Raw genomic sequence first — 25,428 nt, forward strand, 5'->3', positions numbered from 1 at the left:
TTTTCTCATTTGCATACTTGTGAAGAACACAACAGAAAGACAGGCTGACATGCAAAGTGGCAACGCCGAGGCAGAATGAGCAAAACCGCTGCATGAATCTACACTGTTGTTCTGCTTTTACGGTGGTTGGAAAGCATTTGTCTGAACAAACTCTTTTTTTTTGTATGTGCGTGTGTGTGTCTCCGTATGTATGTTTGTGTGTTTTAACCCTCAGGAAACGGGCTTCTGGTTCATTTTCCACCATGTGCCCACAGGCCCCTCAGAGGGGCTGTACTCCCCTGGGCGTACTGAGCACACACCTATGGGCCAGTTCACCAACAACAGAGCCCATTCCAACTACAGGGTGAGTAGGAGGACGAACAGGTGTGAGAGGAGGACATGGTTCTGCGACGAGTGATGTTATACGCATGTGGTCGCACTACTGTAACACTACGAATGGATGATCAAATATGTATTGTAGTGCAGAAGCCTACATGCAGAAAAAAACCCTTCAGTTCAGGATAAGTATTGTAGGCCTGTATCCTATTACAATTTCTCTTTACAGGAAATAGCTTTGATGATGCTCCAGTGATGTAGTGCAAAGTAGTAGTGGACAAAAAGACCTCATATTATGGCATATAAGCCAGCATCTGATCAATCTAAATATTTAGAAATCCTTGTTTGACAGGTTTTGTTGTTAAGGACGGTGTCATTTGTCTTTTTTTTTTTAAACACTTATAACACTACATCACTCAGAACTGAATGGAGAGGGAAGTAAGATTACAGTGTATCAGATTTGACCTACTATGAAACGGAGAGGAGGAGGAGGAGGAGCAATAAGTGAACAGTGGCAATAACAAAATCGAGGACAGACAACAGAAGCAGAGGAAAACGAGCCAGAGCAGGGAGATGAGATGGAGAGGATAGGAGAGAGTTTTTGAGGCGCCTGCGGCGTCAAGCACAGCACAGCTCAAGCAGAGAGAGATTTATGAGACGCTTGTGAAAAGGAAGTGCTATTGTTATCTCCCTCCTTTCTGTGCCCCCAACAGTGATCTCGATTCTCGCTCCTTTCTTCCCTTCTTCGCTTTTAATTTGGATCATCCTAATAGGAGCATAACTCATGTCAGGCTGCCACCCCAGAATGTTTGTAAGAGAAGAGGTTGTCTCAGGGCTGCAGGTTGCGCGTTCAGAGCAGCAACCCAGTGCAAATTAGCTTAGGCAGGCTTTATCGTTGGGATTATTTTTATTTTACGTGGGGAAAAGTTCAAGTATTTTGGTCTGTTGGTCTGTTCTGAAGAACAAAAACAAGACAAAATGTGTGCACTACCTGCTCACTGTGACAAAGGTAAGATATAAAAAGAGTAGCAAGTGAAGCAAGCCGCACATAGAGGAAGAGAAAGACGTATTTATAATACGTTGGCAAACACCTAGTTAGGTGTCTGCCAACTTATTATAAATAAATAAAGTCAATTGAAAAGTAAATATATGCGTTGGATGGATGCACAGGTCAGTCTTCTGCTACTGAGCCTGCTTTTTGGTTGAAGAAGCCAATAGACATGCATCACACCTACGGAAAGTGAAGAAATAACATTAAAATAGAGAGTTCAGCTCAACAGAAAGGTCAGTTATAAACTGTGCAACGTGACTTGTGTTTGTTGTGTATATATTCCATTAATTCACATATATTTGAATATATCTATATATTTTTTAAATAGAGACTAAACTTTATTGTAGCTCATGGGAAATGTCAGTGGATACACTGAACTTACAAACATTCAAACGTTGTGTTTATTTGTTATCATTTGCTTCAGTGTCTTATTCTGCTTGACCTGTACTTTATGTTCTGTATTTTCCAGGCTGGAATGATCCTTGATAATGGAGTGAAGACCACCCAGGCAAACGACAAGGACAAGAGACCCTTCTTATCTCTGGTTGGAGCCAGGTCAGTAAACTGTGTTACACCATAAGAAACACTGGGCCAGATCGACTAAAGGTTTGTGTGTATAAAAACATGTGCGAACTCATTGCACGCGCAACAAAAAATGTGCAAACTGATTTACTAGCAGCGCGCACTAAGGGTTGCATCTTTCACACGTTCAAAATAGCACGTCGGCATCTACCACTTTTATTTATAGAAGTTTTAACAGTTCAACGGCCAATCGCCAGGCAGCCGCTCCACTCAACTTTATATATCCAATGAAAAAAAAGTCTTGAAATAAATAAATAAATAAATGAGCGGAGTGGTGTGTAAATAAACGAAACGGCCTGTCGACAGAAAACAAAGTAGGCCCACAATATGGAATATTTTTCTTTTTTCTATTTTTTGGGCATCAGTGCATTTTGTGAGAGTTAAATGTGGCCTCCTTGTCAACATTGCGTGGGCCTCTTTTATTTGGCAGTCCGTCACCGTGCAGTGTCTTATAATTATGTTCAGATGTTTTTTGCTCCGACTTGTAATGTGTTTATTTGCCTCTTCGGCTGACACCTTCGATGTAACGGCACCAAATGTCATTTAGTGCTTGCGGTGACTCTCAATGTCTCAACACCAATACAACTGTTTGCACCCGCTGTCGTTTACGTAATCACTCTTAGTAAATCACCCGCAAACCGCAGTTCCAGCCCACAAGCAAATTTCTAGATTGCACGCGCAAATCATTACACGCAAATTGGGATCACAGTAGATCCAGCCCACTGTATATAACAAGCTGAAGCCACTTCACACCCAGCATCATTCAGCAGGATGAACCTCAGCCTGTGACGGACGTCGATGTTTGGTGTGTGTGTTTGGTGTAATACAACGTGCCACTTTAAATCTTAAATATAATTCAGAGCACTTCTCTTGAATTTCAACCAAATTGAAGTTGAAAAGCAGAATGCTACTCCATGTAACAGTCCATCCCACGTTGTCATTTTGAAAACGCAATGTGTCATCCTTACCTCACCGTGTCAATACGAGTACACCCTACGCATGACGTCCTCTCCACTTCAGTGATATTCAAAGTGGAGGCGTTTAGTCCTCCTCACAAAGTGTTTTCACAGCGTTGTCTCGCTGGGAAAAAGCTTGAAAACAGCTCATAATGGAAAGTGGTCCTGACTGGACAGGGACAACTGGACTGTTCCTCTGTCCTACTCAAAGTATGTCAACAAAATGGCAAATTACACAGATAATGCGCTAGACATGATTCATGTTAAACCACAAATACAGATTTCTAGTGCTGGAATTAAATTGCACACTCATTCCACAAAACCCCTTACTGTAAGTCTTCCTGTTTACTGCACTGCTTTGGACTCACAGTACTCACTTATACATGTTTAACAGTTTCCATGTAATTTTGACCACTTTGGTCCGGTTATGCAGATGTTAATGGAAGATAAATCTCACCACTTGACCAAGGATGTAATTGTCGAGCTGGACAAGCCCTGGAACAAACCTGAAAGCTGCAGGCCTGAGTCATGCATGAAGACACTGCACATATTAACTTTAATATGGAAAAGACAAGTTAGCGCACACATGGATATTCAAGTACCTGTTCCCGTTGTTTAGTGGGGTTTTTTTTGTATTGGTTCTGATGAATCTTCCCAATGTTATTTAGCTGTTGTGTAAACAGAGCCACCTCTATTTTCTGTATTTTACTTGTTACTTTGCAGCTGTTAATATACTACACATAAGTGAATATCATACAATCTCAACACCGTTACTCCACTTCCTTTTTTAGGTACGGCCCTCACCAGGATGCAGACCCCTTCAAGCCCAGAGTCCCTGCCCTCATCCATCACTTCATAGCCTACAAGAACCAGGATCACGGAGCCTGGCTGAGAGGAGGGGACGTGTGGCTGGATGACTGCCAGTGAGTACTACATGCATGGAACAAAACTGAGCAAAATGTGGATGGAAAGTATAAATTAGTGTGTAGACGTTTGTCTGAATGTGGCTGAAAATCCTTGGCAATATGTTCCATGTAGAGCAGGTTGGTTATTTGACAGATAAGATATCGTCCTTAATCCTTAATAGCAACATTAGATGATCCTGACTATCTTTGTGTTTCCAAAAGTCCAGTTGCCTTTATTCAGTGCCTTTTGGATTACCTGGATGACTGAGAACCTTCACAGACATGTGTCTTTGTGTTGGTTCCCTGGAGGCAAGAGACTGTTGCTGTGCTGTTAACTGCATACATTATTTTCTCTTTCTTGTTCAGATTTGCGGATAATGGGATTGGCCTAACACTGGCAAGGTAAGAATGTCCCTCTATTAAACTGCTGTTCATATTCACATGAATAGGAATCCAGATGATTCACAGGGTCTGCAGGACACAGTGGGAAAGAGTGTGTTTTGAATCACTGTGAAAAGCAGTTTAGGCGTGTGATGCTCACAGAGGTGGGAATTAGTGAGAAGTTTTGGGCTGACCTCACCAAGCAGGGTGCACACAATATATCCACACCTAAATACGTGTTTTTCTTCTTCAGCTCTCTGTCCAATCATCAGGCTGCGTTAATCTTAAATTACCAGGTTATATCAAAATGTCTTTGTAATAAACTTTCATTTGTTTTATAGTCAGTAGCTTTGCCTTGGTTGTTAGCCTTGCACCCGCATGCGTGAGCCTCTCAAGCAGGTGCATACTTACAGCACATTTAGCACGTCCTGCTGATTTTCATATCAGCCTCAGCAATGCATAAATTCAAGATTATGAGAATTGTTCCACCCCTGATCTCTGCAACAGCTGTAACCAGCATTGTTTGGTATTCACTGTTTTTTTTTTCCTCTGGCAAATACAAAGAAAGCATTCCTGGTATTTAAATAAGAACATTCCCAATTTCACACATCCAGGTCATCAAGGCCATTTTTCCTGTTATGTTTGGTTCTAATCAGTGTGTGACAACAGCTGTGTGATGTGTTATGTAGTGCTGAAGGAGATCTGGAAAATAGAACAGTCAGGGTCAGGGGTGCACCGTTAGGACCCAACAATTGTTCGGGGCCCCATGAAAAATAGGATTTTAGTATATTTCACAATGACAACTGTATACCATCTTAAATCTATGAATTCCTTGCAGTATGTCGACAATACTTCACCCCCCACCCACTGCTCAGGGAGAGCGTGAAAATGCATGAGCCTCATTTTGTTAAAGTGCTCTATCCTTACACCAAACACCAAAGTGGCCTTTTATGTACTGTGAAGATTGGACAGAGAGCTGAAACAGCAAGAAAAAGATGCTAAGTATGGCTGTACATGTGCACCCTGCTTGGTGTTGTTGGGAACAAACATAAACGTATGTAGGTTTGCATGGCAATCAATGCATTTATATAATTGACATATCACATTGTTGCAACCCCAGGATTAGCTCACCTTAACAAAACTGATCACATCAGTATTAGGAATTAGGGTGGTGTATTTACTCCACGAGAAAACAGTTTCAATCATTTCAGGAATGCCTTACTTTGGGTTCAGTGGAACAGTTTTACATTTCAGTGTGTTGCAACATTTTAGGGTTGTTCCGAAACTGGGAGAGTTTATCAGGTCATTTGGTCTAGACCAGTGAAAACACAGCAGTCACACTGTGTTCCACCTTAAATGAACCGAGCCGAGGCTAGTTAGAGAGGCTGCTCTCAGGCTGATTGCAATCTCTCCCCGGAGCGGTTTGTTTGCAGCGTGAGCACACGTTACCCACAGTCTAACACATGAGGTGTTAGAACTTTGCTCTGCTGCTTTTTGAACAGGAACTGAACTGAGGTTAAAAGCACCCTAACTCTCCCTGTCCCTGTGTCTGCAGTGGAGGGACCTTTCCAGATGATGACGGCTCTCGTCAGCAGGTGAAGAACTCGCTGTTTGTGGGTGAAAGTGACAACCATGGGATGCCCCTTCCGGACAACAAGATCTGGGGGATGGGTGCTGACCTCACTGGTAGGACCCTGCCTCGTGGCGTGTAAGTAGTGTTTAAAGCCAGTCATCATTTGGGTTTTACAGTGCACAAAAATCACACTCTCAGCTGCTGTGCACTTGCACAGTTGCACTTGCATCAGTGCACTAAAAATTGTATGATAAAGAATAATAATAATAATAATGTTTGCGTGTTCACTAGTATCCCCAGGTTCTGGTGCGTTTGTCAGAAGAGGCCGTCTGTAATTGCTGTTTTACAGGGAAAGTCAAAGACAATTAACAAGTAGAAATTAGAAATACCAAGAGACTAAACTCTAGGAAGGAAAAAAAAAGAGGTTGGAAAGCTAGGCACGAAGACAAACTGGCACTGAAGTAGCGGAACACAGACTAAAAACACTAGCGAGGGAAGGGTAATGAGGAACAGGTGAAGCTAATTGTGAAGGGCAGGCTTCCACGTAGGTGGGAAACACAAAGTATCTGGAGCTTAGATTTCAAAATAATTTCGTTGCGTCCAACGAACAAGAGAAACGAGGACAGGGGTGAAGAGTGAGATGTCACAGATCAGCATTGTCCCGTATAAACATCACACTCTGGGAAAGCCTTTGCACTGGTTTTGCTCTTGGCCCTGTTTTATTTGTGTTTCTCATGTCGAAGATGCATCATCAATCTGACTCAACAACATAATGATAACAGCTAATTGGATATAAAACAGCTGTCCCCTTTCATCCATTTTCAGCTTACAGCTAACATGTAGCTCAATACATTTCCTCAGTGTCTCACTACACGTTGACCTTGTTTGGGAAATGCTGAGCATATGTGAAAGGACAGTGGATTAGTGATGAAGGAGTGTACTGAAAGGGACATGTCTTTGCCACAAGAACTTGTTGACAATATGATTCTTTATAACTCGCTTGATTTCAAACTGACCACAGCTGCTATTCATGAAGACACAAACACTTTTTAGGCCAAAGTGTCAGATACACAGAAGATAAATTCTGGGTGGAGTACCAGTTTAACAAGCGCTGCAATGTGTGAGAGCCAGACTTGGTATGCAAGAAATCAGTCTCATGCCCCAGCCCACTTGGCAGAGAGCAGCCGGAATGTCTCAGCATCAGTATTATTAGAGATTCCTTTATTGTGTGGGAACAAGGGAACACAGACCAAAAACCACTTCTGTCTGGAAGCCTTGTGTTTAGCCTGACACTCGTTGATGCAACTACATTAAGATGGAGCAGACCGTGGCGCAAGGGCTCTCACACTGTGCAGTGCTGAACATTTTATGAAAGATGCTGGACAGAGTTTGGATGGCATCTTTGGCAGGGAATCATCTGAGTACACACTTTATTCTCCCCGTGCCCAAAGCACAATATAGTCAATTGTTTTAGTTAAACTTTGCTCTTGTTCTCAGTGTACCACCACTTACCAGTGTATGTCATATATCAGACAAGATAATCACCTTGCAAATACTGGACTTCTACGCATCTAGGTCACTGAAGCACAGTTAGTCTTTGGCTCGGCATGCTTCACAATGTTGGGCCCTAAGGTAAAAATGTATTGGGGAACCCTGATCTGGGTTGTCATACCTAAAGTTACAGTGTAGTTTAAGTTGTACTGTGGATTGAGTCACTGTGTTTCTAAAGCGGAGAATACAGGAATGATTTAAAGCATTAGATGCATTTTATCATTATAATGATTAATAAGAGCTAATTAACTTTATATCCTGATAATAGAAGTGATGGATGAAAACTCAACATTGGCACAAAAAGCAAAAGGAATAATGAGAAACCTGCACCAGTACCCTTGGAAAAGGGAAAGGTGTTAATAACAAGGTTCACACTAGTCTGCTACAAACGCACTTTTCCTGTTAATTGCGTTTAATTAAAAGGGACAAGTATAGAAGAACACTTAGAATTGCTATAATAAGCTTTGTACAGTTTTGAACACTTGATAGGCAAATAAAGCAAATGAGTGAAAATAATAGTGTAGAGCTTAGAACCCTGATTTTTAAAGATAATTTAAAAAAAAACACTTCACACACACTAATGAACTCCCCAAACCTTTACAAACTTGACACCTTGCTTCTAAACACTGTGTATAAACTGCTAATGAGATGCTTTGTGTGTGTCTGTGCAGGGATTTTCCCATCCGGGGCATGCAGATCTACGACGGGCCAATCAATGTGCAGAACTGTACATTTCGGAAATACGTAGCATTGGACGGACGGCACACCAGCGCCTTTGGCTTTAGGCTCAACAACTCGTGGCAGAGCTGTCCCAACAACAACGTCACTGACATCACCTTCGACCACGTACCTGTAAGTCCACCTCTGAATGAAATGCACTCAGCATCTGAAATCATTTAACCAGAGACACTGGCGGAACACACATTTAGCTGTGAGTTAAAAAAAGTATATTTTTATTACATAGTGTGTACAACAATCAGCCACAACATTAAAACCACTGACAGGAGTATATAACATTTTGTGACAATTCATTGTTCTGCTGGGAAACTTTTTGACCTGTCATTCGTGTGGATGTTACTTAGACATGAAGCACCCACCTAGACCAGACCAGACACCCCCACCCCATAGCAATGTAATCTGAAAATATTTTCCTTTTAGGTTTTCCCAGGGTTTTCATCACTCATATGCACCATAAGAAAGTTAAAAGGGCACTTCTCCGATTAGAGTTTATTTTAATTCATTAAAATACAAACAGAAAACCTTGCTCTTGTTTTAGATGTTGTTAAAAACAGCCACTATGAACGGTTTCAAATGTATCACTCCACTGTAGATTACTTCTCGGGTGTTTTTTGGTGAGCCGGGACCCTGGTTCAATAAACTGCAGATGGACGGGGACAAGACGACCATCTTCCACGATATTGATGGCTCGGTGAGTGAGTATCCCGGGGCCTTCCTGGTTAAAGAGGACAACTGGCTGCTCCGTCACCCTGACTGCATTGATGTGCCGGACTGGAAGGCTGCTATCTGCAGCGGCCACTATGCGCAGGTGGGTCAAATTTATCTTCACGGCTTTCACAAACCTACTTCCCCAGGCAGCCTGTTTGGTATTGGTTGAGTATGTGCATTTTCATGTTCCAATCTGAAGACATCCAAACATCTTTGCTATCCGAATTGTTCACATTTAGAGATATAAGTGTATTTAAACCGGTCATGTTGTGCTTAGTGTAAGAAAACAAAAAATAGTTCAATGTATTGTCCAGTGTTCTGATTGTGTTTCAGAAAATCTGTTGTTTTCTGTGTAGCCCTAAAAACCTCACAGTTTTGTTCAGGCCTAATTTTCCATTACCTCTGAATTTTGTGTTGCTTTGCAATATTTTCGATGTGATACATAAGAAAACTGTTCAGTCCTTCTGTATAATTAGAGATGACAGATGTGGATGTTGCATTCTGACTGTGTAATCGGGGCAAAACTGACTACATGCCGTTATTGTGTGGCAGTGTCACTTTCGCTGCCTATGAGCTGTGCTGAAGCTGCTCTGGTGCTGAACTCCTGTGGTGCGCTGCTAACTTATTTGTCATAGAAGTGCCACAGGTTCAAATGATAGCAGCTGGACAAATCAGAAACTATATCCTGAGCCCTGACCAACCAAGCCGAGCAGCTGCAGCTGTGTGTTTACTGAGGGGGGTTGGCCTTTTAAAATGATCAGCTAATGCATCATGTAAAGTGTCACATCTTCTGTCATTTCCTAAACTTGTACCAACACTTGACTGGTCCAACTGAACCAGAACCAAGACTTATATTCACAGTATTTTAAATGCTAAAAAGTACACTTGCAAAATTAGAGATGTCAGTTTGCTAATATTATAGAGGCCACTGCTCATAGCAGACCAGACAGACTCACAGTAAAGACACTGAAGTAGAAAAACTGGTTTTATTTATATAAATATTCATTCATAAGATCAAATGACTTTGTTACTTCCTCTTTGAAATGTTGCATAGTCTCACTTGGACGACATAGTGTGGTTGGATTGAGGAGCTGCCAATGCACTGGAGTCATTTTTTTTCTTTCTGCAGAACAGATGGCAAAAGAATGTAGACTATATGAATATTAATGAAATGAGCATGTAGACCGTCATTGAGAAGATGTTGTGCTCATGCAGTTATAACTGATGACTGTAGTTTCTTTTTACAGAAATGTTTTGTAAGTGTTATATTGCAGGTATTGGTAGCTACAAGGCAACTGACACTGACTGATTTGGTTGTAAAATTGTTTTTATCTACACACCAGCTTTCAACTTCTGTATTTATGCTTTCTTCAGATCTACATCCAGACACGTAACCCTGCAAACCTGAACATGCACATAGTGAGAGATGAGTACCCTGACCATCCCCTGACCCTAGAGGGCGCTCTGGGGAAGAGGAAGCATTACCAGCAGTTCCAGCCAGTGATCACACTGGCCAAAGGCTACACCATCCACTGGGACCAGGCGGCACCGGCCGAGGTCACCATCTGGCTCATCAACTTCAACAAGTGAGTGGACACTTGTTGTTCATGTGAAGATTCTTTACTGAGGTGACGTTTGATTCTTTGACCAGGTCACTTCCCTTAATTAAATAAATACATTGAGACAGGATACATTGATTAACAAATGTTCTGGTTTGCCAAAAATATTATTTTAAAACTTCAACCCAAGACCAAAGTGGACATTGTTGACAGTCAGCATCCATGAAGTTGAATTTACTCCTTAGTTTCATGCTCGTCCACACACGCAAGCTGAGGCTTATTGTGCAGTCAGCAATGAGGGGAAATTTTCTGATCCTTAGTTTTATTGTCTCACACACTCACAGAAGAAGAGGGGAGGGTGAGAGGTAGAGGAAAGGAGGGAAATTGTGTCTTCCTGGGTTCACTTCAGTTTTATTTATATAGCACCAAACTATAATATATGTAATGCCAAAACTGATTTGAAATATATAGAGAAGCCCAGCAAATTCCATCTTCAGTATTTCAGTTATGCGATAGGTGGTTGTGTACGGAGGGAGATGGCAAGCTCTGCATCTGACGGAGGACGACCAGTGCCTGTGGTGCTGGTTGCCATAGTTCTCTGCTCGTGTCTCCCACTAACTCTTCATGTGACGACAAGATGATGTCTCACGTCGGTGCCCTCTTTCTGTCTTTGGGCAACTCCTTTTCAGTCTTAAAAAAATGCAGTGCACTTTAAACAAAGTGCTTGTCGGGCTTCTAAGCTGACAGTCTATCCAGCAAATATTATTCATTATGTCACTTGAAGAAACACCATGAATGCCTTTAAGGTGAAGAAAAATATGAGGTTTTAACCCTATCATTTATCCCATCAAGCTTCTTGAAGAAATATGCAAAGATCACAGAAGAAAAAATGACTTATATATCTATATATGAGCTTAATTATGACGGGAATATCTTACCGTTACAAGAAAAGATCTCATTATGTGATGTGGATTTCATAATTATAATAATTATGTTCTTGGTTTTATTGTGAGAAAAAGATTTGACGGTGGTTTTCATTCATTTCTCTAAAGACAGGAATTAACTCTGCCTCAGTCACAATGAGTTTATCTCCTCCCAGGTTGAGGAAATGGGTACTTTTAATGAGGTAAAAAACAGAATTTAAGTCTTTAGAGCGAACCGTCTTAATGTAGCTTTTTGTCAGCCCGTATTTATCTACAGTTTGGATGCATCTTTTTTTTCTGAACATTTATTTGCATTTTATCTGTGGAAAGTTTAAGCCACACTGAGAATATGTGGTGTGTGGTGTGTCTGTGTTGAGACTGAGGTTTAATTCTGTTTTAAAACTAACATCCTGTCGTTCACTCACCATCTACGTGCACCTGCCCCTTTCATCTGATCGAGACTGTCTACAGGTACTGGGGAGAAGTACTTCACAGGTGTAACAAGCTGTATCAAGCATTTTTGTGGCTCCAGAGGGAGTTGTGTGAAGTCTGAAAAATTGCCTCAAGGGATGTACTGTGAGCTTTCCAGACTTCTGTTGCCCACTCCTCATCACTACTTGAGACAAGAAATTCTAGGCTACTTAAACCCTTTACATCATAGCATACATGAATCTCCAGCTGAGTCATTGGCAAAACATTGTGGTTAATGTAGGTGGCTAATGAAAGGAACAAATGGGGGAGAAACAATTGCTTTCAAGGTGGTTAGGGTTTGAGTTTCCTGCTATCAAACATTAGTAAGGTGACCCTAAAGTGTTCAGTATGCTTCAAGCGTACTATGTGTCACCTGCTGCTTTTAAATCCAAATGCCTCCTTGATTCTTGGTAATTACATGAACCATATACAGTATGTTCCCTGGCCTCTGTTTTGAAATTATACTATGAGTATTTCATGGTAACAAGACTGTACAGAAGTGAAGTTTTAGAGCTCGGTGACTCCTTGGTGACTTGCTACAGAACTTCCTTTATTCCTTATTCTATCCAGCTGTATAACAGCTCATCTTTATGTGTCAATCAAGCTACTATGGTCAATTAATTTCCCTTGTGGATCATTAAAGTCTGCCTAAGTCTTAGCAGTGTCTGACTCCACATAACTCCCAGCTAATTCAAAAAGGTAAGGCCTGAATAGAACTGAGGTGCTGATGAGGGCACCCACCTGATACTGGTACACAAAGTGGCTTTCCCACACATTTAAATCTCAACAAAAGGCACGTTACAAAGACATTCACCGCTGTACTGCCGATACATAGTTTTGTTGTGCTTGTTGGTGGGGTCTGTGAACATGTCTGTTTCTCCTGTAAAAGGCATTTTAACATGGAGTTCTGTGGGGATTGACTCACGTTTGCAACCAACCTCAAGCGGTCATTCAAGAAAACTGCAGTATTTTTATTTTTTTATGTGCCATAGCTTGGTCATGCCTGGTTATAATCAACACGTCACATTTAAACAAGAGGGAGTGTTTTAAACACTTGGGTGGGTGAATTTTTTTGTGATAACACAGGAATGTTAATGGTGTTTTAATGATGATGACCGGAGCAAAAAAACATCAACCTAATACTTCATTTTTACTGTCTTATTACCTCATGAACTTCACAACATTATCAGTTTTAGTCCAAACAGCTGTTACTGTGCTATTAATAACCGGTTTTCACCTGTAGCTTTCACCTTTACACGTGTCTATAACCACACTATTACAACGTTATTATCGCGCCGTAATATAAAATGCAACCTAAGATTGCACACTGTGTCTCCACGTTCTGCCGCACAAACAAAGTGCAGGAATGAAAAAAAGAGGGAGATGTTCAAATCAGTCTCCACACATCTAACAAATCACTGGGTTAAGCGCTCAAAGTTCACATCCAGATTACTGGCTACGGAGAGAGTGCCGGGGAGAGTTTTTCAGGCGCTGACGAGCACTTTGTTTGAGCTATGCTGTTGATGTAAGAACATTCTAGAAGTGGAGTTGGCTGAACAGTGAACAGTTGCTTTGAAGGCAGAATGTAGCTTGTGGGCTTCACTGTATATGACAGCCCTTGGGGTCAGATTCATGGCGAGTGAGTTAAACTGATGCCGACCATCAGCTCAGCCGACTGACACGTTTAACCACAGAAATGGGGAGAGCCTCGCTCCGTGCTTTGGCTTCCTCCCATCAGATGAATTTTACAGCGTGGCCTTGGGCTATTTAAATTGCATAAAGGCTGGTTGACATTTCAAGCATGTCAGCTAATCCCCACGGCCTGAGTCCACTCTGACAAGGACAGTATTGTGTCACAGCATTCCAGTTGATTGTGCCTACACCAATGGCACCATCTACAGGCCGCGGTTATGTACAGCAAGTGAGAGTGACTGTAGTTACACAGAGCTGAAATATGACTTGTTTCTGTTTGAGCAGAAGAGAACAGATGCTGTCTGTTCTTCAGGAGTAAACTAACTGATCATAGTTTAAAGAGCTGTCCCGTCTTGCTTTGTTTACCATGATAAATATAAATGCTTTGCTTTTCTGCTGAAGTAAATACATCTTAATACTTTAAACATGTTATCTTGTTAACGAATGACTGAATTAGTCTAGATTATTATCTACTAATTATCAAGTAATTAGTAGATTTCTTTTCATTTAAGCCACCATGTTATAATTCAGTTTCATTAAAGGATTACCTTATCTTATATGTCTTATCTTATACTTGATAAACAGTGCATGGATTTATCTGATGTGGAGAGCTGCAGTAATTAACTTGAGTTTTGGGATGAGCAATCATTAATCATTTTGGAAAAGGTAACTGCTAAAAGTGCACATGCTTTCTGCGTGCCGCACGCTACAGACTTAAAGATAGCCAGCCAGTTCAAATTAAAAACTGTGTATTTGGCTGATGTTTCTTGTGTACTTTTAGATTTAACATAGGCTTTAACTCAGATGAATTGTAAAATACCTGTGTCTGTTAACTGCTGTATACAGGATATTTTCTAATATATATATATATATTTTTTTTTTAATATAAGTTTCAATTTAAGTTTGATTTAATTTTAAAGAAAAGTCACAGCTGTGGTAGAAGAATAGAAAAAAACAACCCAACATCATTATTTCAAGATTAAAAAAAATTAAAAAAAAAAGTATCTTACTCATATTCCCAGTTTGAAGTTAAAATGGTTATTTTTTAAATTTTATCTTATGTGTATCCATATATTATGTATACATACGGACTTAATTGAAAAATGAGAGACAGCAAAATGACCATAACAGATTATTTAGATATCTAATTTTTACAAATTAAAACCCTTAACAAAATCGAAAGAAGACCTTACAGTTTTTATACCATTAGTTTTTCAGAACAATTATTAACTGGTTCAGCTGTATTCACATGTCATCAGAAAGATCCTCCTGTGCTCTTAATATTTAGTTTGAAGGTGAAACCAGTAATGTACTGTACTAATGTGGCTTTCCCTGTTGTGTTTCAGAAATGACTGGATCAACGTAGGGATCTGTTACCCACAAGGTACCACCTTCACCATCATCTCTGACATCCACAACCGCCTGACCAAACAGACCCGCAAGACTGGAGTCTTCATGAGGACGACTCAGAGGGAGAAGATCAACCACTCGCATCTGGCCAGAGGATATTACTACTTGGAACAAGACACTGGGTTAGAAACACACACACAGACACACAATTATTAATCCTGCATTGAATATTTTTTTACTCTGTCTGATTGTCTGCCAGCTACTGCATCAATCTGTGTTAGCGATATTATGTTTATAACTCAAGTTTTTTTAACATATGTTTTTTGTGTGCATTGCAGTCTGCTCTTCCTGAAAGTGAAGGCCCATAACAACAGGGAGCAGTTTGCCTTCTGCTCAGTCAAGGGTTGTGAGAGAGTGAAGATCACGGCCATCATCCCAAAAGGCAGTCCGCCCAGCAACTGCTTGGCCCAGACCTACCCCAAACATGCAGAGCTTCCAGTTGTGGACGTCCCCATGCCCAGAAAGATACCAAATGCCAGACTGGTGAGCAATTTTCTAGTGGCACTCATACAGTTTGTGCTCTTTTAGAAGTGTATGAACTAACGATAAGGTTTTTTGGTTCAGTGATGTAGTCTGTCCCGAACTCCTCCCAAGTTCAGTTGGTAGTGAACACATGTTCATGTTATCACTGGGCTCAAGCAGTGCCTTATGTTTGTGCCCAGTGATATTCCATTTCAATGATCATTTAGAAATGCATCAAGGGAATCTTTGATGCCGTGTTGAGAAACATTAAAATTGTTATAAACAGGGGTCACCCCATGGAGAAAAAATGTATATAGCCCAGGACTTTTACCCAGCACAAACATCATTCCTACTGTGAACATTCTGGACTGAAGATGTAAAGAAGTTATGAAGTATGTTGGAACTGCACGGAACTACATTTCACCATAATCATAGTCTATTTGCCGAATTCTTAGTTACACCCTACCACTTCCACTTTCTGAATTTCAGTTTCCCCACAGCAGTCATTAGATCAAATCTTATCTCTTTCATTTGCTGCTGTAATTATTTCATCTCATGTGTTAGCTCTCTGGCTGTGGATATTACTACTGGGAGCTTGAGTTCAACTTCTGTGTTTACTTCCTTTTGTTCTCTTGCATGTTTTCTTCCAGAACACACCAGAGCACTTCCTGGAGGTCAAACTGGAGTCATACAACACGCGCTTCTTCCACATCAAGGAGGACTTTGCATATACTGAGGTATCTTCTAGAAACTAGTTGGTCAAGATGAAATCTAGGTTTGCTGTCATCTTAGACACAGACCAGAGATTATAGATTACTACAGATAAATGGTTAAGCTTCTTCATTAATTTCTTCTGACTATAAAAATCCGCTGCCTCTGTTGTGACAGGTTAATGGCAAGAAGTTGTACCAACCAGAAGATGGGGTGCAACTGACAGTAATTGACGGCCACGATGGGAAAGTGGTAGAGAGCAAAAGCTTCAGGAACTCCATCCTGCAGGGCATCCCCACACAGATAGACAACTACGTCAGTGGACTGAGAGACGGGTAAGAAGCTGCTCCTCTGCTGCCCAAGCCACGCCAAATAATTTTAATGAGATGAAAAGGCTGAAATGAAACGGAATTACACTGACACGTAGTTGTGCTAAACTAAACCGAATGTTTCAAACCTGTTAAAACAGTATGACTGAGCTAAAGATAAATGCATCTACTATCAGCTCAAAGTGAATGACTGCCTCTCACTCTTTCACCAGCTCCGTCGTCCTCATGACGTCTAAGGGTCGTCTAGTTACCAGAGGATCCTGGACTAAAGTCCTGGAGAAACTCGGAGCAGATAGAAGCATCAAACTGAAAGGTATCTAACAAAGTCTTCTGACATCAATGTATTAATTCTAATATTGTATTGTGTATGTTTTACTAATAATGAGAGATTTCCCAAGAACAGTTCTACAGGACCATATTATGATTAATATAGTGCATGAGTGTCTGACAATGTTGCCTATATCCTTACATGTAAAATGACTCATTTGCAGCTGAGGGAATTAAGAGTTATTATGTAAGCCATGAAGCAGAAGACCATGTAGAATCACAAAGCAAGGCTCAGCGACTGCTCAGGAGCATGGTGCGTAAACGTTGCCAACGCTCTGCTGATTCCATAGCTGAAGAGTCCAGTTTGTTTTTCAGAGTTTGGGCTCATCCCCTTATCTCCAGTGAAGGGCAGCCTTAATGCTTCAGCGTGCCAAGACATTTTGGGCAGTGCTATGGGTTTGGGGAAGGCCCTTTCCTATTCCAACATGGAAGTGCATGACTGAGCACAAAGCAAGGATCATGAAGACATGGTTCGATGCGTTTAGTGTGGAAGAACTTGGCTGCCCTGCACAGTCAAGCGCCTTTGGGTTAAAGTGGAACAAAGACTGCTAGCCAGGCTTTCTTGTCCAACATCACTGCACAACCTCATAAATTCTCTACAGAATGAATGGGCAGACATTCCCCTCAGAAATACTCCAAAACCTTCAAGAAAGCCAAGAAGAGTGGAAGCTGTTATAAAAGGGGACCAACACCATATTAAAGTATATGTGTTTGAATACAATCTTATTACAGTTCCTGTTGGTGTAAATGTCAGGTGTGGCGTAGATGAAAGTCCATCTCTGAGAGGTCTGTTTGGATTGTGTATAAGCAAATAACTGATGAACAAGACACTAAGCTTCAGACTTATCCACCTTTGGAATAGGCGTCTATGTAATTATATTAAAACCCAATTTTTTCTTCATGAGCAATAATCAGCCCATCCAGACACACAAATATGGCTTCATACTGTCCTGGTCCTCAGGTGATTCTCTTCATATCATTAATATCATGTGGTCTCTCTGCAGATAAACTGGCATTTGTGGGCTTCAAGGGCTCCTTCCACCCCGACTGGGTCCATCTGGAGGTGGGTGGCGACCGAGCCAAGATCCATCAGGTCTTGCCTGTTCCTGTGGTCCACAAGATGAAGCTATGAGTGTCAGGCAGTGAGGAGGGCAGCCAAGTGACTATGTAGCCCCCAGAGACTGATACACACCCTTTGAAAAATGCAACCGCACACCAACACTCACTCATACAGCACACAAACATGCACACTGCCAGCACTGCAGAGTCAGTTGCTCCGAGACATTGGTGGAGGTATTTATTCTGGGTTAGACAGAGAACAAGAATGATGAGATGAGGTATGTTGAAACGGTGAAGACCCTCTACCGGGGCCAGTGCTGCCCTTGATGAACTGTATCTATGTAAGATCCCTACCACCATTAGTGGGCTTAAAGATGACACCGTGCCCTCTGATGGCCACACTGGAGGTCCTCGGCACTACAGAACAACCAAATGTGCTTGAAGAAATATGGCTGCCTCCACAGACATCACTGATTGTTTCCGTTTCTGGTAGAACTCTGCCATTGCATCGTTAACACCGTTGCTATGATTACACAATGTTAGCTTATTAGTCAACGTAACCATGGAATTTGGCCAGCTATCACCATTGGAGTACTGGATATTATTAACTTTGTTTCATGTTAACACAGACACGGTTGTGAATTTTCTGACACGACCAAAAATCGTATTCTACACATTTTGGGCAGATTAAAGTTGTGTATGCAGTCTGTCCTCTAACAAACCCTTCTATTGGTTTACTCCAGCACTTCCAAAGCAAAAATGTTGATACCCTTTGGTGTCACTGTTACATCATGCAGTTGGATAGAGCTTTTAGGCGAGCTATCTTTGGAATGATCTAGTTCATAGGACAGTACCAAGGTAAAGAAACATGAATGTACATAGAAAGGCTTGCCCTTAGTGAGATGAGTGAGATGTGATATCCATGCAGACAGGAATAATGGCTCACTCTTTTGGTCAGTCTTTCCTTTGATGGCAGAAGAGAGATCAGGAGTTTTGTGAAAATATTCCACTCTCGACTTCACACGTTGTTGCTGAATCCACAGATGACACTGATAGACAGAGTGGTGAGACAACAGTAGTGGTTTTAGATGCAGTTTTATAGTTCAGTGAGCGACCCTGCCTCATGTCCCACTGGCAATAATGTGGTCGCATCATCACTATAGAACACAGAATAGAACACAGAAATCTGGACTTAGTTCTTCTCCCACCAATGAGCGTTTTCCGTTACAAGAGATTAGTGTTTAGATGTCAGTCAGTTCTCTGCCTGTCTCTTCACTGCTGGAAGTCCCTGAAATAGTTCCAGATCCAGGACCAGCTCCAATAATTCCTTTCAAGAACCATAACCAACCAGCCAGTTATAGAAACATCAACTCAACATCAACTAAAATCAGCAACTTATTTTGAGACATGGATGCCGTTACCTGGGCTTCCTATCCACTGAGTGGCAGGCAAATCAATTATTTGTATAGGGGCTGAGAGTTTGCTCCTCCCACTTCCTAACATTATATAGCTGCATTCATTAGTGACTTATGTCTGAACAGTTACAGGAAGAGTTGTGTTGCGTCTGTGCTTAGCGTAACTGGGCCCGTGCAATAAAAAACAATGTACGAAAAACTAAATGCCCGTGATTTCCAGTCAGACAGTTCTTCAGGATAAATGCTTGATGCACTTAAGACAGCAAAGGCCCTAAATTAATATATATGTATATATATCACTATCTGAACAAAAATCAGATGGAAAAAAATGGACGGAAGGATTGATGAAAACACATAACAGGTCAGCAAGGAAGATAGAAGAAATATGAAGCACAAAGATATCAGAATAACCACTGATGGATGTTAGACTGTAAGTGTATACAAAATCTCTGCAATGATCCACAAATGTCCACAAAACATCAGATGCAACACAAACCATTTAGGCTAGGCCAGTCTTAACTGGCAAATGCACCAGGTTTGTTGTACAGTTAGCCTTTTGTGATTTTTTTTAGTTTTAGATTTTCTGGGCTGACTGAACCTAACATTTTAGCTAATTCGCTTTCACACTTTACAGTGGCAGTATGTGATGTGATGTGGCAATTTTTTGGTGAAAATGCAATGGCTATCAAATTAAAGGGAGCAAATATAAAGAAAGTGTGAGCCAGCTATTCAGACGCATGTGTAATGTGAGCATCCTTCCCATACAGGTGTCAGTGATATGTGACAGATGTAGAAGTTGAGTGATTTTACTGTCCTGCTTTGTTTGACTAAACTGTTTAAAGACAGAAAAGAGACCACACACACACACATCCAAAAAAAGACATTCCTATTTTTGCGTCCCAAGCAGTGGTTAACTTCCTTTGTTTCATTCCAAGAGCTCATTCACTTGATATTGTGAAGTTGATTGTGATTCATCTGTCTGTGGTTTGGAATTTACCAGCAAGATGCCCCGCCCCCTGGCCCAAAAAAGAAAACCTAAAAAAAAAAAGAAACATCAAATTAAATGTGCTGAATGTTTAATCAGTGAGATTTTTTAATGTGCAATTTCCCCATTTCAAAATGGCAGAGAAATCTCTGTTCTAATCTCACAAAGAAGAAGAAAAAAAAGGATTCCCACTCCCTCTGCCGAAATAGCTGGTCTTTTTTCGGAGGTTGTAGCAGTAATTTAGTGTTTTGTATGTTAAATGTGTTTTTAAAAATCCACAGATTGCTAAGAGATATATTTTATACTTATTTATTGTACAGACACAGTTGATCCAAATCTACAAGGGACATCTTTTGAGTTGTGACGTTATTAATGTACTGTATGTATTCTGTATGTAAGAAACATAAACCATTATAGCTCCATTTTGTCAGTTGCTGCGTACATGCATATGACTCTTGGTACAGTGTTGTATATGTGGCTTGGACTTGTAAAGTGATGAAACGCCATGACTTTGGATTTCTTCAAGAACTTTTGTACAGAAATAAAGAATGCTCAACAGTTCGTTTCTGAATGAAAGCGTCCTTACTCAGATGAAGCAACATGTGTGAGTCCTTTTTCTATTAAAGGTTTGATTTGCAGAGGAGCATGTTTCATGTGGAAGAAAATACCGTAGTTAATAGTTCCCGTGATAAACAGGACAGAACATGTGCAGTGTAATAATCAGGCATGAACCTGTATACACTGACCAGGCATAACATTATGACCAGGAGGAGTGAATAACATTGACCATTCAATTCAGTGTTCTGCTGGGAAACATTTGGATCTGTCATTCATGTGGTTGTACTTAGACGTGTAGCACCCACCCAGACCAGACCAGACACCCCCACCCCATAGTAATAACGCTCCTTGATGGCAGCAGCCATCCCCAGCAGGATGCAGCCTGACACAGACACACGCAGAAAAACAGTTTAGGAACAACTCAAAAAACATGAAGAACAGCACAAGATGTTGACCTGGTCTCCAAATTCACTAGACCTCAAACTGATCAAGTGTCTGTGGGATGATCCACAGAGGCCCCTCCCCTCAACCCATAGGACTCAAAGGCCCCCACTAACAACATCCTGTAGCCAGACACCTCAGGACACCCTCAGAAGACCCATGTCCATTCTCTGATGAGTCACAACTGTTTTGGAGGCACAAGGGAGAACTACACAATATAAGGAAGGTGGTCATAATGTTATGCCTGATCGGTGTACATCTATGTAAAACACCAGACTTTCTGCTTGTTATGGGACACATGGAATCTCTTCGTAGACATCAAACGTTAAATTGTAAGGCTATGTGTTGTGAAGTAAGGGTGTAATTTGAGGATCTCATTCAGAATGAAGGAGGTCGTGTGTTAAGTGCACTTCACTGCATGCAGTGAAGATCAGCAGGATGAGAGGTGCTAGGTTTTCACATTGGAGTTGGAAATGAAAGACATCTCAGTGATTATAAAAACAAAATCTTTATTCATTTTTTTTATTTAGTGAAAAATCAAACAGAGGATGTAGGTGCTATTTATTAAATCTTGCTGCTGTGCGTGAACCATGTCGATCATTAACCAAAACCGGAAAGCCTGAGGAATAACTCCACGCCTGTACCAGGAAAATAAAACAAAACACTTTTTCCTGCTCCATACATGGATCTTGGCACAAACATAAAGACAAACAATACAAGAATGTGTACTCTGAGTACCTTTCAAACTACATTATTATGTGGTGGTTTTCATTTTGTGACCATGTGATTATAAAAAATAAGACGGCGCTGACACTTTTGATTCGACCCTCTGACGAAGCCAGAAGATTTGAAGAATGGACGCGTCACTGCAGCATGTTCCAGTGACGGAGAAGTAAAGCAAAGACACTGAGTGATGACTCCGGCTGAGCAGACAGTTAATGCACATAACAGGACGCCTCAGGTCACTCAAACCATCGACTCCAACGCCCCAGCAACTTCAAGTGGTTGTGCAGCCTCTCACCAGTTTATTGCTCAGCCGGCCTCGAGTATGTCTGCTGATGTTCAGTCAGAGCCTGTATTTGACCAGTGACTCCTCATCCTCCCCTCAGTTTACTTTCATCACAGCTCGTTCTTCTGATGGCTGGCGCGGTTTCCCTCCAAGTCAGGCTTCTTGCTTTCCGTCTTCTTCTTGCTCTTCTTCTTGGTGTCATTCTGCTTCTTATGCTTGGCATCGTCGTCCTTCTTGGCAGCCTTCCCTGGAAACACCTGACCCTCCACAGTAACCTCTGCGCAGCGTTCCTGGGCCACAAGGAAGTCTTTGACCTCCCAGGCAAAGCTACCGTCCCGCAGCATGAAGATCACCCTGTTGGAGCCAACCACAAACCTGTGGGGCGGGGGGGGGGGGGGAGGGAGGAACTGTTTACTACAACACACTACAGCTTGTGTAATGCATAAAAATAACTTTCCTTTCACAATTGTGTCTTGCACAGAGCTGTTTAAAATGGTGTGAACCCATCAGAATTCTCCACATTTCTGCATAAAGATAACTGAAAACATCAGCAGGAAGCTGATTCCAAGGCCAAATCAGAGTCCATCTGTTCAGAAGTGTTTCCAATCATTGTGATGAGACTCAAGTGTCTAACTAAATAATAAACAGGGATTTATTCACAGTCTGATAATCACAACGCATGTTTGAAGAAATGTATAATTACACGGACGGAGAAGCTTTGTGAGGAGCTCAGATAAAGGGCTGTGCAACATGTTATTAAACCATCTATAAAGGGTTTGGAATCCACTGTTAGTCTGAATGTGAAGATTATATAATGAAGATATATAGAATATTCTTGAATAGTATAATTTATCTGTTTCGATTGTTAGATTGTCTCTGTCTACTCAAACTTTGACTCATTTTTATGCAGAAAAGCAGAAAATTCTGAAGGGGGGCAACACCTTTAAATGGCTCTGTATGTGTGCTCCGTATATCTCTAAATAATATAGAAAAGTACAAGACACAATATTTATGATTATTGCCACAACTGCCTTTTCTGGAATAAAAGCTCTGATGGATCGGATCAAACATTAATAAAGGGCTTGGACACACTGTGCGGCCACCAAAAACAAACTTCATAAACTCAAAACTTCCTGAAATATAAGCGGGAAGTGCCAGAGTCAGTAAATGGACCTTTGAACATACAGCCCTCTCAGGTGTTTACGAGACTCAACCAACAGAGGTCAATGTGATGTGTCAGTGGTTTCACCTCTAGTCTCAAACAGCCGCTAGAATTTCTACAATCCACCAGATGTCACCATGCTCTCTATGTAGGACACACCAATGCTTCATACGTTTCCACAACCAGGAGGAACCCCTAAAGTCTAATTTTTCCCGTACAACCATAATAGATATTTGTTTTGATGAGCAGTTGAGGAGCTCGTCCTAAACACACAAACTTGAAAATTGGTAAGAACTAATTCCGTCTTCCTGAAAAGCAGCTGCACAACTGTCTGGTTCAGTGAGTGACTCTACCTCTGAATATCAAAGTTGGCATTGAAGAGGCTGCCCTGCCACAGGCCTGTGATTTCCTCCGTCTCTTTCTCAGTGGGATCTCCTGACACTGTAGCGAAAACCATCAGGGTTCTGCCTTTCTTGGACATCTTTAGAAGGTCCTCTGGCTTGGAGGGGTCCACCTTGGAGAAATCGATGGGAGGGGGAGGCCGTTTGTGCTCGGGTAGGTCACCGTCCTCAATGTCGTCATCCATCTGTGAAACAGAGACCACAGATAACGCACATTTTCAAAACAAACAATCTCACATCCATATCCACATAGATAGAGGATATAAAAGAATAAAACATACAATAAATGTCAGAACAAAAAGCAGATAAATATTACAAACCATAAATGCATAAAGTGCATGTGCGTCGTCTTTTGAAGTTGGGTATGTGAAACAGTGAACACCTGCCTTCTTCTTCTCTTAAGTGACTCTAACTAACTCTAGATCCATATCAGCTGTTCTTTAAAGAGTTTTAAACATCTTCTTGACAGCTTACAAACCATCAAAGGGACCTCACTGTTGAAAGGCATCGCTCATGAGGGCTATGAAATCTATCAAGGCGCAGATAAGACGAGAAACGGATGAGAAGACAAAGAGAAAACGCATCCACCCAAGGCTAAAAATGCATTAATACACATCCATATGGAAAAAAGATCCAAATCACTGCTAAGTTCATGTGGGGTGAAAAGTTTTTGTTTTCTCTTACGTTTGGTTTTCGAAGGCATCGCATAGGCTGGGATTTTCAGAATAAATGCATTTAAGCTATGCGTGTCTACGTCGGCTATGTACACATCTCAAAATCAGCTGATCGCGCGGACTGTTTAACTTTTTTATTCAGTTAGTATCTCAACATGACGGAATCAGACTTCCAGCAAGAAACCTTAGACATATTAGTATTACATCAACCACAAGGGTCTCTGAAGAAGCTCGGACATAGAGCATAACATCTTTAGTTGACTATGAACGCAGCATTAAATGTTTAACAAAATAACTTAATAACTTAACTTAAAAAACACCCCACTCTCCATAGTTATTAGTCTGGACTCAGAAACCAGAACAAACCTGATGATGACAGTTAACTGACCAACTCTTCCTCCCTTGCCCTCAGGTTACCTTACACATTGAGGAGCGGAGTTGTGCTAGTAGCTAATGTTGCCGTGACTGGATGAAAAGCTCCCTCCACGTACCTCCCACTGTTCCAGGAGTCGCGCCATGTCTGCGTCGTTGTAGTCTCGGATGTCCTTCTTCTTCTTGGGGGCATCTTTGCTGCCAGAAGCTAGAACACAGAGCAAAGCCGTGCAGAGCAGGAGAAGCGCACACCTCGACCTGAAGCCAGACGCCATGTTTACAGATGGTGTGTTCTGATTGGCTGAGAGCTTCGCTGGTCACAAGACGGAAGGGGGCGTGTCTGGGCTGTAAAAGGCCGCCCAGCCTGGACGAGAATTTCACAATAAAGTCACACATTATATCCATCATTAAATACACAATGGGGAGAACAGATGAGAAGGCAAGAGCCAGGCCTGGTGGTAGATATTATACTAGATATTACTTATGTTTGATGTTTATTTAATGTTATCTTTTTCTTTTTTTTTTTTTTTACTTGTAGTTCTAAAGCTTTTATGTGCAGCTAACCAACTGTGACCAAGTAATTTCCCTTGTGGATCATTAAAGTCACAGGCACAGGACTACAAAGACCTTGCACACGGACCCTCCACCGGTGTGAGACATTTATACGCAACTGAACTTTTCACTTCCTGCTTCACTTTCAACAATGAC

At 41.3% G+C, this 25,428-nt stretch overlaps 2 protein-coding genes across 4 annotated transcripts in view; one reads left to right on the forward strand and one right to left on the reverse strand.

Annotated features, from left to right (window-relative positions):
* LOC125005504 (cell migration inducing hyaluronidase 1) overlaps positions 1-20,664 on the forward strand; it is a 123,374-nt gene extending 102,710 nt beyond the window's left edge. For all 3 annotated transcript variants that reach the window (XM_047580882.1, XM_047580883.1, XM_047580884.1), the window contains exons 17-30: positions 215-343; positions 1,836-1,921; positions 3,696-3,827; positions 4,176-4,211; positions 5,746-5,898; positions 7,986-8,166; positions 8,645-8,860; positions 10,135-10,346; positions 14,752-14,937; positions 15,094-15,298; positions 15,928-16,014; positions 16,166-16,323; positions 16,530-16,630; positions 17,649-20,664. In XM_047580882.1, the coding sequence (XP_047436838.1) occupies positions 215-343; positions 1,836-1,921; positions 3,696-3,827; positions 4,176-4,211; positions 5,746-5,898; positions 7,986-8,166; positions 8,645-8,860; positions 10,135-10,346; positions 14,752-14,937; positions 15,094-15,298; positions 15,928-16,014; positions 16,166-16,323; positions 16,530-16,630; positions 17,649-17,776 (2,010 nt within the window). In that variant the 3' untranslated portion in view covers positions 17,777-20,664. The remainder of the gene's footprint in view (positions 1-214; positions 344-1,835; positions 1,922-3,695; positions 3,828-4,175; positions 4,212-5,745; positions 5,899-7,985; positions 8,167-8,644; positions 8,861-10,134; positions 10,347-14,751; positions 14,938-15,093; positions 15,299-15,927; positions 16,015-16,165; positions 16,324-16,529; positions 16,631-17,648) is intronic.
* A 927-nt stretch (positions 20,665-21,591) lies between these two features.
* On the reverse strand, positions 21,592-25,015 carry mesd (mesoderm development LRP chaperone). The gene is made up of 3 exons (XM_047581570.1): positions 24,840-25,015; positions 23,627-23,859; positions 21,592-22,486 (listed from the first exon to the last, which is right to left on the reverse strand). Exons 1-3 carry the CDS (start codon positions 24,993-24,995, stop codon positions 22,222-22,224), a joined length of 654 nt encoding a protein of 217 aa, XP_047437526.1. The 5' UTR covers positions 24,996-25,015; the 3' UTR covers positions 21,592-22,221.
* Between the last annotated feature and the right edge of the window lie 413 nt (positions 25,016-25,428).

The sequence above is a fragment of the Mugil cephalus genome, chromosome 3 (assembly GCF_022458985.1).
Source record: "Mugil cephalus isolate CIBA_MC_2020 chromosome 3, CIBA_Mcephalus_1.1, whole genome shotgun sequence".
Classification (NCBI taxonomy): domain Eukaryota; kingdom Metazoa; phylum Chordata; class Actinopteri; order Mugiliformes; family Mugilidae; genus Mugil; species Mugil cephalus.